The 19258-nt window shown below is 35.9% G+C and overlaps 1 protein-coding gene and 1 non-coding gene across 2 annotated transcripts; both read right to left on the bottom strand.

The window, feature by feature from the left end:
• Positions 1–5693: 5693 nt before the first annotated feature.
• LOC131332074 (ethylene-responsive transcription factor ERF105-like) lies at positions 5694–6961 on the bottom strand. Its single transcript, XM_058366131.1, has one exon. It carries the CDS (start codon positions 6815–6817, stop codon positions 5888–5890), a length of 930 nt encoding a protein of 309 aa, XP_058222114.1. The 5' UTR covers positions 6818–6961; the 3' UTR covers positions 5694–5887.
• Positions 6962–18469: 11508 nt separating this feature from the next.
• Positions 18470–18577, bottom strand: LOC131334922 (small nucleolar RNA snoR100). The gene has a single exon (XR_009202326.1). It is a non-coding gene; the product is annotated as a small nucleolar RNA snoR100 (small nucleolar RNA).
• Between the last annotated feature and the right edge of the window lie 681 nt (positions 18578–19258).

Genomic DNA, 19258 nt, shown 5'->3' with positions numbered 1-19258 from the left:
GACGTTGGCCCACTCTAATTCAATCAAGTGGAAGGTCTGGACTGCAATCGGAGTAATTATTCGCAAGTCAAATTGGCGGAATTAATGTTCACTGGAAGTAAAAGAATTGAACTTGGACTTATGTTTGCTAGGTGGGCCAAATGGTTAATAGTTAATTTGACTAAATGGTGGGCCTTCCAAAGGCAATTCTCGATTGACAATTAACAAGAAGGGAAACATAGGGCTATTACATCAGTCGGCTACAGTAAGATATTAAAGGGAAAAACTAAGAACAGGGTTTCGAATATTGATTTTTTTTTTGCAGCTTTAGAATACTTAGTTTTCTTTTGAGCTCTTTTTCTTCAAGCTTTTGATGCTTTGTTTAATTACTCACACGCCGATAACTCGTATTAATTTTGATTCTTTAATAAAGTTGTTCTTTGGTACTTGTTTAATTCGTATTTTTTGTTTATTTCGTATTTAGAAGTATGTTTCAAATTAGGGTTTCTCGCATTTCTTATTCAATGCATAGTGAGTAGTCGTATAGGTAGGGTCGCAGGGTGATTAGCATGCCGTGACCAGTTCGGATACTGCTCCTATTTTCAAACAATGGAAAAAGACAATTATAGATTAGTAAAATACTTCCCGTAGACGAATGTGGGCATTGTCGGAGCCCATGTGAACGGGGGGAATGCGGGTCCAAAACTCATTCTCCGCTGCGCATGGGTAAACGGTAACCATAAGGGTTCGCATCTTGCAGGGTATCTTTTTCAGTCTAAAATCAAACGTTTTAATGAACACTGATTGGAGTAGATGGGTCCGGGCCAGTTGCGAGTGCTATGAACCCTACGACCGTATTCTTTTAATTATTTGAAAAGTACAATCAATTTCTATGTTTGAGTTAATCTCAATCAATTGTCAAAGGGACTTATCTACCTCTCTCTAGTTAGCAATTACCTAGGTGAGTTTAGTATGTGAAATTATCCTTTTGCCCTCCCTAAAAAATCAATTGTCACAGGGGTGGCTACCTAAGAGCCAGTTTAATCAATAACAACCTGAGTTTTTAGTCAGCACACATCACTGTCTCTGTGGATTCGACTTCGGTCTTACCGGATATTGTGCTACGCTGGTCTCCGCCCTATGCAATTGGTAGAATTTAAATTTCAAACGCGACAAAAGCAATTGAGATACTCTAAGTATTTGATTTTGTGGCATGGTCGCGTATAATTTTTAACGGAGTGCTTGAAGTGGGATGAGATGTTACTATTTGTTGTGTTTCATAGTGTGATAAATGTTTGAATTTTTCGTGATGGGAGTGAATGACATTACCTTTATATATAGTTTTTTTTTTAATTTTTTAATTTTTAAAATTATTTTTAGGTTAGTTATTATTTTTTCTTTTTATTGTGAGGACTAACATTGCAGAACGCTTTCGTTCGAATTTGGGGGGTCTTCTTCCCGCTATCTTATTTCTTGCGTAGTTCATCGTTCCGAGGTGATACCTTTCTCTTTTTTTTCTTTTATGTCCTATATTTTTATTCTTTTGCATTCAATGAGGACGACGAATGGTTCAAGTTTGGGGGGAGGGATTACTTTGGTAAGTTTTTCACACTTAGAAAAATCCAAAATAATTGAAAATTTTGAAAAATCTAAAATAAAGTGGGACCATTTTTGCATACGATTTGGCATTTATTGTGATTACTTGTTGGATAATTGAGTTGAGGTGTATTGCCTGCCATAGTGATGTCTGTTTTTGGTTTGGTAGTTCTACTTGCTAGTTTGTCTTAAGAAGTTGATCATGGCACTCTTGTATTGCACTATTGCACGTCACGTTTATTTGGGCCTTGACCACTTGTGAGCCGTGACTTGACCAATCTTGATGGCTAGAGTCTTATGCCCTAGTGAGCTTTTGGGCCCTATCTTTAATGGGAGTGGTGTCACTATAATTCTTAGTTTGTCATGGAAAGAATCTATTTGTTGTGGTCTCATTATTTTTGATTTAGTGTTGGAACTTGAATGCATAACAATATCTCTTAGATTTTGGTTAGTCACATGGATGTTACACTCCTGGGAGAGGATTATAGGCATTTTTTTGATACTCGAGCTAGTTCGTTCCTTTGTTTTTCCATTTATCTCTTGCGAGCCACTTTGAGCCTTATATATTTCGTCTTTTCTTGGTTAGCTACACTTTTCATATTGTTTTGGAGAAAGACAAAAGTATAAATGTGTAATTTTTGGATGAACTGTGAACTTTTGTGCTTGAATTGGTGGTGCCCCATAAAAAAAGAGAGAACAAAATAAAATAAAAACAAAAGAAAGAGAAAAATAAAAGGGGCACCGATATAGATGAAAAGGAGGAATCGTCCTTTTTTTGTTGAAAAATGTTAAAAGGTTAGAAAGAGAGATAAGGTGGAGTTGAAAAGAGTGGAAAAAATGGGCATGCGTTGTTAAATTAGCCCCAAGTTATTTGCTTATTCTCAGACACGTGATATTTTATCCTAGCCTTTACACACTTTCAATTACCCAACGTTACAACCAAAATTAAAGTCCTATTTGATCCTAAAGGTGATGGGAAGTGGATTGATGGATGTGAGAGAGAGTTTCAATACTTGGTATTCTATTCATGAGACCGTGTGTTCACCATACAAAGCGTTCTTTTCGTGTATTATGTGCGAGGTACTTTGCTTTTCATTTACATAACTTCTAACCGCACACTTAAGAGTTCATAATGCACCTTGTTTTGAGTAATTTTATTTGTGAGTGCAAGACATAGTGAGAATTGAAGTCAAGACTCGATTCAGAGAGAGTGGTTAGTTATTAGACACTTTTGGTTGAGGCCCATATCACACACACGCTAAGCCTAGGTGTCATCGTTTATTTCTTGACTTGATAGCGTTTGGAACTATTTGTGCCTTCTTATATCTTTGTGGTAGCTGCACATTCTTTGCTTGATGGACTAGTAAGTTGTATGATAGGTTTTGGGTTCCTTGTGAAAAGATTCTTGGTGTTTTATGGGTGATCACTGCTGAAGACCCTCACGAGACTTCACTCGTCCTACAGAGGCCGCCTGGGGGTTTAAAAGAACGATCGATTTTAATTTATTTTCTTTAGTTGCATTTTATTTTCTTTGCTCGGGACTAACAAAGTGTAATTTGGGGGGTGTGATAAGCGCATAAATATTCACATTAACGCCTCCTAATTTATCATTGCTAAGTCTTTTCATTTTATTACTTGATGTTTTAATGCTTAATTTTTGTGTTGTAGGTATTCGGAGAGTTTGATATAAAAATATGCAAAGTTGAAATATTAAAGGGTGTTCAACGTTGGCCCACTCGAATTCAATCAAGTGGAAGGTCTGGACTGCAATCGGAGTAATTATTCGCAAGTCAAATTGGCGGAATTAATGTTCACTCGAAGTAAAAGAATTGGACTTGGACTTATGTCTGCTAGGTGGGCCCAATGGTTCATAGTTAATTTGACTAAATGGTGGGCCTTCCAAAGGCAATTCTCGACTGGCAATTAACAAGAAGGGAAACATAGGGCTATTACATGAGTCGGCTACAATAAGATATTAAAGGGAAAAACGAGGAACGGGGTTCCGAATATTGATTTTTTTTGCAGCTTTAGAATACTTAATTTTATTTTGAGCTCTTTTTCTTCAAGCTTTTGACGCTTTGTTTAATTATTTGCACGCCAGTAACTCGTATTAATTTTGATTCTTTAATAAAGTTGTTCTTTGGTACTTGTTTAATTTGTATCTTTTGTTTATTTCGTATTTAGAAGCATGTTTCAAATTAGAGTTTCTCACGTTTCTTATTCCATGCATAGTGAGTAGTTGTATAGGTAGGGTCGCAGGGTGATTAGCATGCCTTGACCAGTTCGGATGCTGCTTCTATTTTCAAACAATGGAAAACGACAATTTCAGATTGGTAAAATACTTCCCGTAGACGAATCTGGGCATTGTCAAAGCCCATGTGAACGGGGTAATGCGGGTCCAAAACTCATTCTCCGCTGCGCATGGGTAAACGGCAACCATAAAGGTTCACATCTTGCGGGGTATCTTTTTCAGTCTAAAATCAAACGTTTTAAAGAACACCGATTGGAGTAGATGGGTCCAAGCCGATTGCGAGCGCTGTGAACCCTACAACCGTACCTTTCTTTTAATTATTTGAAAAGTACAAACAATTTCTAGGTTTTAGTTAATTTCAATCAATTGTCAAAGGGGTGGCTATCTAAGAGCCAGTTTAATCAATAACAACTCAAGTTTTTAGTCAGCAAACATCATTGTCTCTGTAGATTCGACTCCAGTGTTATCGGATATTGTGCTATGGTCTCCGCCCTACGCTTGGGGCAATCAATTAATTTAGGATTAGAAAATCGTCAAGCATGTATATCAGTTAACTACTGCTGATTAAGTTTTGAACACCAAGATTTATTGGTTGACTACTTAAAGTTCTTATGGAGGAAGGAAACACCCAACAAGGTCAACAAAGCCATCCCCTTCGACCTCTGGATGAGGGTGAGGAAAATCCTAAAGGGAGGGAGGAGGAGAAGAAGGGGAGACTGCTAGAATTTTTTGTTGGAAAATTTCTAGAATTAATAAATGATAATTTTGTAGCAGTTATTGGCAAAATAATACCCCATGAATAGAGGTTAATGCTGGCATTTGCACCTGCTATTCTTTAAAAGCAGTTTTGTGTATTGATTCTCCTCTATTCAAGGCTGAGAATTCAATTCCCGTATTCATTTCCTGGCCATTTTCAAAGGCTCCTGAGCAGTATATAATCGGCAGTCCTCTCCTCATTCTGCACCAGCAAATTCACAGCTTCAAGAGCTCTCAAATTTGTTCTTGTGTGAGAGAGAGACAGGCAGTAGTGAGTTCGCCAAGGCGGTCGACGGTGGTGTTCCGACGACTTGCGATTTAGCCGAACCAACCTTGGGAGGAAGACGACGAACAAGATCCTACAACACCCACGGTAGGAGGCGAATCTTTCTTAAGGAAACTGTGGTATTACATAGAACTCGGTTTGATGTTCTAGAAATTCAGTTTGTATCTCGTTCTTACACTATGTCTACTGTTTTTGTATTCTGTAATTTGACTCAATCATGTAATCATGTTGTTATCAATGAGATTGTTCTCTGCAATTTCTGTTATTGCCGAATTTTTTCCAACATTTTGTAGAGAGAGATGTTCAGCGAGTTAGAGAGAGAAGTAATTTTTTTCTTTAGTATTTAGTTGCAAAAATACTAGAACCATGCCCATTTAAACACCTAAGTGCACACCCATACTCACAAGGTTGTGAACCCCACACCCTTGTGAGTGGCTCCACAACCTTGTGAGTACGGGTGTGTAAATAATTATGTAAGTAGGTGTGATATATTGTAGAATGGTCGTTTTAGTTGTCGATCGAAATAAATGAATTGATTTTCGTTCTCTACCCAATTCCCTTTTGAAAAAGTTCCGAATCCAAACAACATGGAGAGATTATTCCATGCCTCTGAGCCATGGCCATGTGGTGCCCCAGAGATTCTCTGCACTACACAAATATGTGGCCCGCACATATTTGTGTGGTGCAAAGAGCCCCTGGGGCACCACATGGCCATGCCCCAAGGGCATAGTATAATTTTTGCTTTGAACTCGGTCTCACTGGCACAACCTTCACATACATCTCCGGCAGTCAGGTTATCGGATAATATACAGTACTCATCAGCCATGAGGAAAAATGTAAAATGCAATAATAACTAGAGATACTCTGCACATGAAGCTATTGTCCTAAGCTAACTTCTATGAGACTGTCTCATTTTCTTTTGCTGTGAACATTTTACTTCATCATTATATTCGCAGTTTCGTCCTTTTCTTTTGAAACCCAACTGGTAAAAATAACTACGATCCTCTTCCCGACTTCTCTCATAAGACCATGAGTTCTGAAAATCCCAAAATTGCGTGGGAAGATAACGGCGATAGCATCGGCACGTTGAAGATACAATTCCCATTCCCGTTTTGATCCCACACGGCCATCCAACTTAACGGCGTCATTGGACTACTAATAGTAGTACTAATCTCGTAAGCATCACATTCTTCCGACGCCTTCTCCTTCTTCACCGCCTTTTCTTCCTCAACTTCTCTCTCTCTCTTCCTTCCGCCATCCACGGCGGCCGCAACCTCCGCCGCCTCCCGCCATTTCCCTGCTTCGAGCGGGAAGTTGAGGATCGCCTTACTCCCGCGCATACTGAAGGCGGCTCTGTCGTAAGCCCTGGCCGCCTCCCTGGCGGTGTCGTAAGTCCCCAGCCAAACCCTGGACCCGCGGCGCTTCGGGTCACGGATCTCCGCCGCGAACTTCCCCCAAGGCCTCCGCCGCACGCCCCTGTAGTGTTTCTCCTCCTCCGCCGCCGCCGCACTCGACGATCTCTCCGCGAAAATCGGTTTCTCCGGCTGGCCGAACTCCAGCACCTCGAACTTCTTCACCGGAGGCAGATCAACTTTCAACGACTGCCTGCGGTTCGATTTGCTGCTCGAAATCAGCGGTTCAACCGCAGTGAGATCGATTACTTGAGGCTTGGTTTCAAATTCGAAAAATTCCGTTCGATTTTGCTCGAACGTGACCGAATCAGGGAAGGAATCGAAGAAATTGGTGTCGTTAATGTCGTTAAAGTTTAGGTACACGGGGGCTAAAATCGGGGAGTCATAACCCATCGAGCTCTGTGAGGGGAGAGATTCAGATTCAGAAGTGGAAATGTCACTCAGATCTGAGAAGAAGCTGTTCTCAACAGGAGAGAACTCGCCGAGTAAGTGGAGACTGATGAGCTCAAGTGCCGAAACTTCGTCTGCTGTCGCCATTTATGGTAAAAATGGAGCTATTTGTTTAGGTTTTGTGGCTTTCTAGCACACGCGTAGACCCTTTTGGTGAACTACGGTGAGAAGAATTCAAGAAATCTAGAGAGAGAGAGGAGTTCGAATTTGGAGAGAAGATGGGGAGATGAGAGTGGAAGGGAGAGTGGAAAGGGGGTTTATATAGAGAGTGAGAGAGAGAGAGAGAGAGGAAAACGGCTTCCCCAAAAGGGTCCTTCGGGTGTTAGTTCCTACGATACCATACACGAAGCTTCTGTTCTTCCTTTGACGAGTCCTGATCGTTGGATCCTCTTCAGCTTTGAAAATGCGCAAGTCAAGTGGGAAATCGACGGTCGAAATTTAAAGCAAGTTAATTCTGTCACGTTTTAGTTTCCGGTTATTATTTACGTAGTGGAGTATTCACTATTTCCGAGTTCCAGCACCTTCGCATGTGTGCCAACGGACGTTAATGCCTAGACGTCAGATAATACGGAACCCGATGTGTGGAAATGGATAACGCGGTTGATTTATAGTTTATGTGATTTTTCTATACTGCATGTTTAAAAACGAAAAGAATTAGTTTTATAGCCAACAATTTTGATCGATAACGATATCTACGCTTTAGAACAAAAAACAAAAGCAAAGTATTATATTTAATTGAAATTGTTTTTTATTAAAATCTTTTTGAAAGCAACAAACTTATTGTAGAAGTATTTAAATAGCTATTCTAAATCTATTGGTTATCTAGTCGTCTGTCGGATATATTTTTCCCCCCTCCGAGATTCCATTTCTCGACATTTAGCGCGACGAACCAAATAGGACAAGTATTTACGTTTGCGAATAGAAATTAAATAAATCAACTGGAACTATCTCCGTTGGCCATAACTCTTGTATCGCACTAGTTAAGAGGTCAGGAGTTCGAATCTTCTCATCTGCGTATAAGTGTTTTTCCGTTAGGATTATTTCTCCTTCTAATGGGGACTTGTAGTTGGGTTGAGTATTATAGTTGTTGGGTTTATCTCGTGGACTTCCACATAATTGATATAGTTTCCCGTAATTTGCAATTTATACTTTGTAATTCATACATGATAAAATGATCTCTCTTGTCGATTGAAAAAAAAAATAGAAAAGAAAGAACAGAAAAAAGAACAGAAATTAAATCACATACAAAAATGTTGTGCTTGAAATAATATCCTAACTCGATCTATTTGGATTCCCTTGGATGAATTCTAATCATGAGCTCTGCCCAAACCGTTTACTCGAAAAAATTATGTCAAATTTGGATTCAATAGGATAGTACACGATCTAGCTAGCCAACCCAAGATTCGCAAGAAATGTTACTAATTTTTTAGTGTTCCTCAGGTTAGGCTGATCACATTTGATGTGTTCACCACGATTATGGGAAATTTTTCAACACAATATCCATATCTTTTCAAGATTCCTTAATTGGATTTTATAAGAATGTCACAAGACATAATCCATGACGAAATGGCTCTCGATCGGATAAAAAACTGCTTACATCACAATAAAACGACATCATTGATTTTCTTACAACAAAATCTCTCGCAAAATTAGGGACGGAGGGAAAGGGGGGCACGTGGGGGCACGTGCTCCCGCTCGAAACTAAAATAATTTTGTTATATTTTCATATATTTTGTATAATTATGAAATTAAGTATACTACTACACATAAACAAGTGCATATATTTTGAAAAAAAAATATATATATATATATATATATATATATATATATATATATATATATATATATATATATATATATAAAACTAGTTTTATGTTTCAATTTCATCATATGGTGCATTTATACTTGTTGATTTTCGAACTATTTATTTACTTGGATCGATTTTTTCTTAATTATACTTATTTTTAACCGTCTAAGAACAAAATTTTAAATAATACATTAATAAAATTATATCGATCATTCTAAAACTTGTCAATGTTCATGTAAAACATACTCTCAAATTTTGTCTAAGATTTTGTGTTTATTTTTACATAATTTAAGTGAAAGTATGTGTTATATATTTTTGTAGTTTGTGTTGCATGTCTTAATTATGTAACGATCTTATTGTGATTAACTAGAAAAATAAAATTTCGCCACTATGATTAATAATGTGCCCCCACTAAATGACATTTATGAATCCGTCCCTGCGCAAAATCACTGCTTAAGATGGTGCATATTACATGATGAGGGATCGTATCGAATCACCATCAATATATTAGAAAGAATTAAATTTCTTGTTAGATATCTTACATTTTATTTTGTTAGCTTACTTTTCAGTCATTATGCACCAATTAGTTCCTCATTAATTCTTCCCCTCGTCCTTTACTCAAACAGAAAAATAAAAGGCAATAACAATTTAACCTGCACGTGAAGTTTCACCATACTGGATGAACTTCGGGTTGGTGCTATGCATCTTTGAGCCGTCGGATTATGCATCCGACGGCTCAGATCTCATATTGGCAATCAACAATCGAGAGCCGTCCATTATCATGATAAGATCCGAACTGTTAGATGTACAATCCGACAGCTTAGAGGTGTGCTGCACACCACTGTACAACAACATCTCTCAATTCATACCGGATATAGACATGCAACGCGTAAGCATATCCATTTTGGAATCGGTGAAATCGTTTCCCATCAAGCTATCCTACCGACATTAGTATCTATGGAGTATCGGCTAAGGATGGATGACGTATCTACTTTTTATTTTGTAAATTTTTTAATAACCTTAGAATATATACTTGGAATTATAGTTAAACACCTACAAAGTAGTGTTCACAATTATTTGCGCGCTTTCGTGCCGTGGATAGCATGGGCTTTATGTTAGATATGGTTCCACAAATATTTGATCTTGACAAAAAAAGGAATAAAAGAAGTAGTCCCAAGGAAAAAGGATGACGACATAAATAAAATGGAGATAGTGTTCGTGACCGTACTACGATCGGTCTGACCAATGAGATGTGCCACGTGTAATCATCGATCGTGTGCCGATTGATTGCATTCAGTTGAAGCAAAACATTTATGCCAAGTACCCAAAAGACTTACCCAAAAAGTACCAAGAAAAAGGATCAAGGTAAACAAAGACAAATGACATGCTAGCAAATATTAGGATGGATTAGTTGTTTTTTTTCGTGCTTCTGAGATTGAGCTTTTGCCGTTGTATCCTGAGAGATAGACGCCTAGAGAATTCTCCAACACGTTTGCGATTCCTTATTCCTTTACAGTTTCTGTCTTATAAGTTTAATTCAGTTTCTTTGAATTTTGTTGCAGTAACTGTTTACTTTTTCAAATTGTGTATTTGTTCGGTAATTGTTTATTATTATTATTATTTTATCGTCTTCTGTAATTTCTGTACTAATTAATGTAATCAAATTCTGTTTTAATTTTTCAACGCATGCATGCAGCTTTTTCCATACAGTTTTATGCATGGTAAACAAAGTCATGGGGTCAAGTGCATGCATATATATGAGAAAGAAGTGCACGCATATATGTATGAACAAATCAAAACGACATTTAATGAGAGAGTATAAGAAAGAAGGTAGCAGCTAGCTGGCTGGCTTTGAAGGTTTCAAGTTCATACTCCGTAATAAATAGTACCGTCGGGCTCCAGAAGACTAGTTCATCCGTACGTACATATATACTACTTCTTCCGCCATCCCCTATTGTTTGTTCTTATCCAAAGATAAAATGTCATTTATTTGGTGAAAGAAATTTCCGAATAATTATTCACACAAGTACATCAGGTGGTGTTCCGATTTATCCTCTTAAAAAATAAGTACTTATTTACAATTTTCAAACTTAAAAATAATTAGCTTATTGAAATATAAAAAAATATGCTATATAGATCTTGTTTATCTATCAAACCCTGCAAAAAAATAATTGAAAAATTATTTTCGTAAACCCATTATTTATAAACTTGAAAATAGATCCTTATTTTTTAAGTACTTATTTTGAAATGTGGAATGGGGCCTAACTTTTGATCTGACAAATAACACAACTTCTGACAAAAGGCCGGCCAAATACGAATTCGATCCTCTTATAGGTGGACTAGAAGGTCCTGCTATTTCGGCCCGTTCCAAGCCTGTGTCAACGATTCAAACTGTTCATTTTTAAGAACACATGATGAAGAACATATACCACGGCAAAAATCAAGTTGATCGGATGCCGTTTGATATTATTTTAAAATGCATTTACCTTGTCCAACAAAGAGTGGGAAATCTCACAATAAATCCATTTCAAAATTATCTCAAACGGCATCCAATCAACTTGATTTTTGCCGTGGTATATGATGTTCATTGACGCGAGCCCGAAGAAGATCCAAAACAGGTTGAAGCTGGACCGCCCAGTCCTTTTATAGGATTGGAGAGGATCCAGTTTCGGACAAATATTAGGTGCCAATCCTAAAAACAAAGTACTCACAAAATTGGAAATCTCAAATTGGCAAGCGTATGGTTGATTGTTTATTACAAAAAAAAATGGCAATAGCTAATTCTAGTGAAAAAAAACATAAGTCAAAAGTATTAAAATGAAGCATTATCAGTTATTTTTGTCCCATGGACAGACAAAAATTCCTGCCAAACAAATTGTTGTGAGTTTCAAAAGGAGGAAAAACTGAAAATTGATCTACTAACTTTAATTAAACAAACACCCCAATCCCCCTCTTGTGTGTGTGTGTGTAGAGGGAAATTTGAGTGCTTTTTCCAAATAAATAAAGGATAAAATCAATGCTTATCAACAAATTTGCTTTTGGCTGGAGTTTGTTATAAATACATTTGCTTTTGCCTGGATTATTTATTTATTTATTTATGGATTGTTGAGTCATTGAAGCAGTCAAGGGTTGGAATGTAATTGCAATATTAAACCAATTAAAAAGTACTCCCAAGTCTTTTGTCTTACCCAGAGCTCAACCACTCTGTAATTTTTAATTGATGTTTGTCAACTTCAGAATAGAATGATTCCAAAAAACCAAGTCAAATCCGTTAGATGTGTATTAAAGCATCCACGTAAACAATTACTACTAAATCAAAGAGCGTGAAGTGGATCGATACTGAGTCAAAATCACAGGTTAAATAACTACAGATTAATTCCTGTGGTGACAGTTAATCACTTGCAAGAATGGACCGAGGAACAGATAAACCCAAGCATATTTCTGTTGAATTGAATTATTATGAATTAATGCACAAGATTTGTTGTATGTATCTGCAATTGTAGGTATGTATGATGTTGTAATTGTAACCCCACGGGGTTGATCAAGTGGTCTTGCTTCATCTTAAGATTTCAAGTTCGATTCTCCTTATCGACAACTCTTGGGGTCACATCATCTCACGCGTAAGGGTATGAAACCGTTGTTCGTGGGAGGGGCTGTAGGAATTAGTCTGAGGTTTGCGAAAGTTGACCCAAAACACTCTGTATTAACAAAAAGAGTGTCGGTTGAATTAATGAATACGTCTGCGATTAATTATTTATATATACTGGTTTCGTATTAGTTATTGAAAATATTATATCACCTTTCATCCATGACAGATGAAATCAAGTTTAATGTATGCCCAGTACCCAACATTGAAATCCTGCTTCCGTTGTTGATCACTAGCTTAATTTTCACACTCCCTTTTTTTATAACCACATTCCTTTTTATCATTTTGTGATGTGAATTTACCAAATTAATCTTTCATTTTTATACTCTTTTACACTTGAAAGGACAACAATGTAAATTCACACGACAAGAAGACAAATATGAAAGAGTGCATGTAAAAAAGGGGAAATGTGAAAATGTACAACGCATATTTTGTAGTCCTATTACAAGCAAATAAAATTCTCTAGTTGGCAAGGAGTCAAACCATCGGAAATTTCCCCATAATATTTTTCACATGAATCTATTACTACACCCCAAATATCAATTTTTTCATGCAAATACTCCCATATTTTCTTTGTGCTCTAAAATTATTGAATGCGCCAGTATCTGAAGCTATGAGGTTTATGGGAATTTTATATTCTTAGTCCCAAATAATAGACAAAATATTTGATACAGTACTACATACGCAAATATATTTGATTTTTACGTTTCGTCTTGTTCAAAAGATACTGTCACGATGCATTTATATAGCAAATAATTATATGCTAAATAGGAAGTGGTAATTTTTTTTTAAAATTCTTGAAAGAGAATTTTGTGAAGATCCCATATGCAAAAGCATGAAAAAAACTATCCCGTAATGTTTAGATAGCATGAAAAAAACTATCCTGTAATGTTTAGATAGCAAAAAGATTCAATTCATAAGCACTTATAATAATTATAATTCCTATGTCTTGTTAAATAAATAAATATAACAGCTCAAGATATATTGTCACTTTATTTGTCATGCATATTAATTGAACAAATTGAGCAAGTCATCTATTCCACAAAATAAATGAATGTAAAAGATAAACATTAAACAACGAGTGCTAAGTCCACGAACGTGCTAAGTCCACGAACGAGTCAATTAACCTAAATTGGGTATCAATGCATAAACTAAACTATTGAGCAATCATACAAAAAGTAGAATATAAAGCTAGGTTTGGCATACCTTTATTATTAGATAATTTTTGTGAATTCTTTTGTTTTATATGAACCTGTGTTAGTTTTTCATCAAATTTCTTAGGTGGATTACTGGTTCGTCTCGAAAAAAAGAATTTAAACTTAAAAGTATGAAATTATGGTAACCTTTTTGAAAATTTTTTTGCTAAAGAGAAATAAATTCAGTAAATTTGGATTATTTTTATATTTAGTGAATTTTGTAGAATTTTTATAATTTATTTCATCGGGACAAATCAATAATTTATTAAAAAAAAATTGTTCATGTAAGACTACAACTTACAAACATAAATACAAGATCACAGAAGACAAACTTTCACCCAGGAAAAAAGAACCTTCACTCAAGGCACTGTCCACAGGTAAGGATTCTCTAGAGGTCCACAAAACCAATAAGACCCACAAAACAATCATCGATGACAAATACAATTATTAATAAGTAATAGATAGAATATATATACAGATACTTTAATTAGATGTTGTGGGGAAAACAAACAACGAGAAGAATTTAATCTTCAGTATCTCAAAAACATTCGATGAGGGCTTCTAGTTTAGTTGGTTGTGTACCTTGTGTACCACTACTTAGGTGCCGCTCTAACTTAACTAAACATACTAACAGCCTATCGTCTGCAAAAAATTATTCTAATCATTCCGTTCAAAAAATATTTATATATTCTGTTCATTCTGCAACCTTTTCTTAGTAATGTAAATTCTTTTGAAATGTTGTAATTATGTAATTCTTTTGAAATGTCCATGATATATTTTGTGTAGGGAACGACTAAGATATCCCCTTGTCTGGGAGACGATATTGCCTTGAGTGGTAATGTTACGCCATTAAGTGAGTAATGTTATGCCGTTGAGTGGTTAAGATTATAACAGGGGATACCATAAAAAAAAGTGAATATTAAAAATAGTATGCCTTCAATTGTGTAAATGTTATGCCTTCGAGTGGTAATTAATGCTATGCCGCAATGAATGCTGCAATGAAAATGTTATGCCGTTGATCAGTGGTTAATTTTTTGGTACACCTTCGAGTGGTTAATGTTATATATATGAGGGATACCGTATCTTCAACTTCAAGGGGAGACATGGTAGCATTATCCTCTTTTGTGTAAGTTCGATAATGCAAGCTAACTGCCAGAGTTATAATTATGTTAACCAGAAGGGAACATGCGTTTATAATTTGACTAACTGTAGATTTGTTCGTAAATTAATCAAGATCAACCTAGCTAGACCTTGAAACTCGAATTTCATGATTATTGAAAGCTGGATTAAGCTACAAACTAGCGGATTTAATTTAGCTAATTTGGTGTATTATTTTAGTAAAAAGGTAGGAGTACTATTATTCTATATATACTTGCGCAAGTTTGGGTGTATATATGTCCCTTTTTAGAAAACCAGTTCCTTACGCAAAGGAAGTATGTTTGCACCAAATCTATTAACGGCTAGCTAATACTCCTATATATGCTTTACAATAAGTCAAAAGGATGTCCTTTTGCTCTGGAGAGTGGAGGGTTCTCAGAGCCCCGCATCAACATCCAACAAGCCGAATCGAGTTTTATAGTGTTCAAGTTTGTTCCTTTGGTTTTTAACAAATTTGAACTCGAGCTCAATGAAATTTGACGAGACAAACTTGCCTAGATTTGAGTCAAACTTTTGAGCTTGTTCGTGAGCCTTAACGACTCCAAAATACCAGATATTCATACCCTCATACAAGTCTTGGATTGCAAATAAATTATATATTTTGTACATAAATAGGTTCATACGGACATATATAAGATTATATAAAAACATGTAAAAATACAAAGTTTATAGTATTTTTAAAATTTTATATATGCATGTACTAGTTACATAAATTTCATTAGGTACATGTATAAGTTTATTCATATTCAAAGGTCAGATATGAAATTCCAACGACGGAGTCAAATTGTTTTACTGGTAACTTTCCATTTGAATTGACGATTTGGACAAGATAGATAACCAATAGGTATTCTGAATTGAAATTTAAAGGTTCGTGATCATGTGGCTTATCAAAAAAAGGTTGGTCATGATGTGGCCCCTCTCAGAACTTTTGAGAGCAAAAGTGGTCCTTGGACATATCGAATTTGGTTGGTGCACAAATATTTCCTTAGCGTAAAGAACTAGTTTTCCAAAAGTGGCATATGCCGAAACATGCACAAATACAAGATAATGGTACTTTTTGCTAATGCAATACACCAATAAAACTCTTTAATTGGTACTAGTTTAGTAGCTTAATCCACCCTTAAAAATACAAACATGAAATTCAAGTTTCTAAGGTTTAGGTTGATCTTGACTTACGAACGAATATATAGTTGGCCAAATAAACACATATTCCCTGCCTGCCTAACATATAATATATACAATTCGATTCAAGCAATAAAATTTGATCGATTAATATTGATCTAGTATAATATCTCTTGATCAATGATCAAACCTACACACTCGCGAGCATTTCAAAATAACCAATTAATTAAGTACGAAAAAGTGGACCAGACCAGCTATAGGTTGCAGAATGATGAGAATGGTTTTGAGATACTGAAAAATGTTCAAATTATGATGATATTGATACATATATGACACACTCAGGAGTTTTAACTCCTCGTCGAACAAATTATCAGATTCAATAAGTACATTTGGACAAGGCCAAACTTTTTGGTTAGGTCATTTTTTGCTTCCAAAAAAGAAGTACTACGTATTAATTTACTTCCAAAGAATGAAGGGAAATAGAGCATAAAAGACAAAAAAAAAAAAAACAGGGCAATAGTGGGTCAGACAACGAAGCAACTAACTATTACTATGATACCAAATCAAAACGACATTATCAAAGAATCCCATATGAGGACAAGGCCAAACTTTGAGGACAATAATTTCATTTCATTTGGAGGCACCCCCAGAGGTATTTTAACGAAGTCTTGGGGTCAAATGTACGAACAAATCAAAACCCACATTAAATTAGAGGAAAAGAAAGATGCTTTGAAGGTTTCTAAATAGACTAGGCTTCATGTCGTAGTCCTTCTCCCTCATCTCGTAGTACAGTATTTAAGCCAACAACTAATGCGATGGCAAACTCTACGTCTTTTAGTCATATGTTCAAGGCTTGAAATTTAAGCCTTTGGAACTTTTCACATTTTATTTTCAACTCATTTAGAGCTACTCTATATGGAGCTCCCTGCAAGTTGCGGAAAAAAAATATAGAATTAAGCGGTAATCAAAAATAAAAAGATTAATGTGCAAAAAACCAGGCCAATGGCGATGAAAATTAATGAGTCAAAGAACAACGTATTGATCTTGCGTGTAGCTTTGATAGTAGTTTGCAACTCCTTCAACTAAACTATTCTCGTATACCAACACCATAAAGTACCAAATGCATTCCTTTTTTTTTGTGTTTTATAGTGATATAAAATTACATGATTATTATTTTCACCTGAATTATCAGAAACAACCAGTCGCATGACTCCATCCTCATCAAATGTAACCTCATGAGTCATTTCTTGTTCGTAGGTCCAATAGTACTCCATTTGCTTGCATATCCATCGGTCTAACTCCTGGCTAGGTGTGTGTATGAAGGAACATATGCGTACGTGTACACTTTCGAAGCATGCCATTTGTATTATCTTTTACTTAATATTCCTCTTGATGACCTAAACGCCGTCATAAAAGCACCAACAATATCTCCAGTTTATATATCATCATCCTGTTTCCTTAATTCGGATCATTTATTCCTTTTTTTGTCGGGAACATTTGTATAATCCTAAACTAACATAAAGGCCATGATACCCACGAAACAAAACAGAATAGCTGTGAACGGCACTACTTCGTATGTATTTTATAAGCATAACACAAAGTTAAATGTACACAAAAAGTTAGGCGATATATATATATATATAAAAGTAGATATATACGTCGTTACCATCCTTCTTTTGCCGATGCTTCTGTATAATCAATAGATACTGTTGTTGTCGGTAGGATCAATAGACGGGGAATGCCTCACAAAACCTAAACTGAATATATGCTTATGTTGCATATATCTATTTGTATTCAGTTACGTCAAGTTTATTACATATTGTTGGAGGTTAATTTATCTCAAACTATGCTTCATTATTTGTCATATTTATTTGGCTAAAGAAAGTCGAGCATACATACAACGATCTTGATGCATGAATAGTCGGGAGGAAAGAAAGGGCGGTAAATGATAATGAGAAAGGGTGCTGCGTCTGGATGAGTGGGTGTAACGGATGAGCGAAAGGTGTCATGCCATGGAGTGAGGAATATCTCGAGTCTCATGTAAGACAACTAAATGGACCTCGAAGTTCTGCCGAGGTCCCTCATTTGCGTGCATGTTTGAGTAACAGATGAGGGGAAGACTTGTGTAACTTGGTGCATAATGACTCAAAAGTAATCTAACAAAATTATATAAGATATAATCAGTTGAAGACGAGTCTCCCTCGCCGAGTAAGCCAAAGGATCTTAAGTAGCGATTTTGTGAGAAATTATGTCTTAAAAAGGACAAGCACTATCATTTTATGGTGATGTAATTAAGAAAAAAAATTTCCGATCCAATAAAGCGATTCCGTCATCCATTATATATGTCATGTGTCTATCTCATAAAAGTTCAATTGCCGGATCCTGAAAAGATATGGATATTGAGTTGGAAAAATTCCCATTATCATGGTACAACTTGGAACCCCTCAAATATGATCGTGGTTCAACATGCAAGAACAGAACCAGGATTTTACTCTAGCAGTGGCGAAAGATATATTAAAAAAGAAGAAGATGCATTACAATATTAATAGTCATCGACTCCAGAAAAAATTAAAATAATATAATAAAACTACAGTAAATGATGTTTTTCATTTGCACATGGAGTACGAAAAAAGACTAATTTTAATTTTAGGCATCGATAATGCCACTCCAACAACAATAACAGTAGAACCCATGTAGTCCCAATCATTGGGGGTATGAGCGGGAGAGGATTGGAGACAGACCTAACTTTTGGCAATATGTACAAAGTGGCTAATCTCATAATACTACTTAAACAGTAGCCTCCCTATATGTGTTTTGCTGCGGAACCATGCCCCTAAATCAAAGCTAAATGGCATCAGAGAGGGCAGGCTTAGAGACCGAATTCAATTTATGTGTACATTACCATGCTTCCTTCATTGATAGTCCGGAGCATCGGTATGCACAAAGATAATGTCACTCCCCAAATTTATAATGTTACTCCCCAGATCCCTCCATGGATTTCCCAAATTGATAACCGCACTCCCTTTTGGGAGTGACATTATAAATTTAAGGAGTGACATTATAATTAAATTTTCTTAATTTTTTAGGTTAAGTTATTTTAGGGTTAGAATTAATGTGGAGTTTTTTTTTCTTAATTACTCATCATCATTTATATTATTTCACTTTGGCCCATTGAATTTAGTTTTAGAATATTTTTTTGGGTTTACTTTCTTGAAAAAAAATAGAAGGTTTATGGCTAGTATATAATAAAAAATAAGAAAAAAATTTAGTAGTGGCGAGACTATATAAGTTTGGGATAAATTTTTTTTTCACATATAATAATTGCGTTTTCTAAAATTCTTGTCGTGCGGCCGCCTCCACTAGACCCCCCGGTCCCATCCTTATCAACATGAAACATATCAAATCTGATCAACCTAACTTGAGGAGCTAGCGTAGAAGAAAAGTTAGCTGCTAATGATAGAAGAAGGTGTGTGAATGTTTTTTTAAAACAGCAAAAAGAATTTTATTAATTTTTTGAAACAAATTACAAAGATTAAAGTGATCAAAAACACAAAGCATGAAAGCAAAGTATGAGCGAACCTACAAAAGAATACACCCCC

This window comes from Rhododendron vialii, chromosome 7a (genome assembly GCF_030253575.1).
Source record: "Rhododendron vialii isolate Sample 1 chromosome 7a, ASM3025357v1".
NCBI lineage: Eukaryota > Viridiplantae > Streptophyta > Magnoliopsida > Ericales > Ericaceae > Rhododendron > Rhododendron vialii.
The sequence above is the reverse complement of the archived record's forward strand: the minus strand, read 5'-3'. Positions and strand labels throughout refer to the sequence as shown.

Coding starts and splice junctions, on each gene's coding strand:
- LOC131332074 (XM_058366131.1), bottom strand. CDS start 6,817: ATGGCGACAGCAGACGAAGTTTCGGCACTTGAGCTCATCAGTCTCCAC.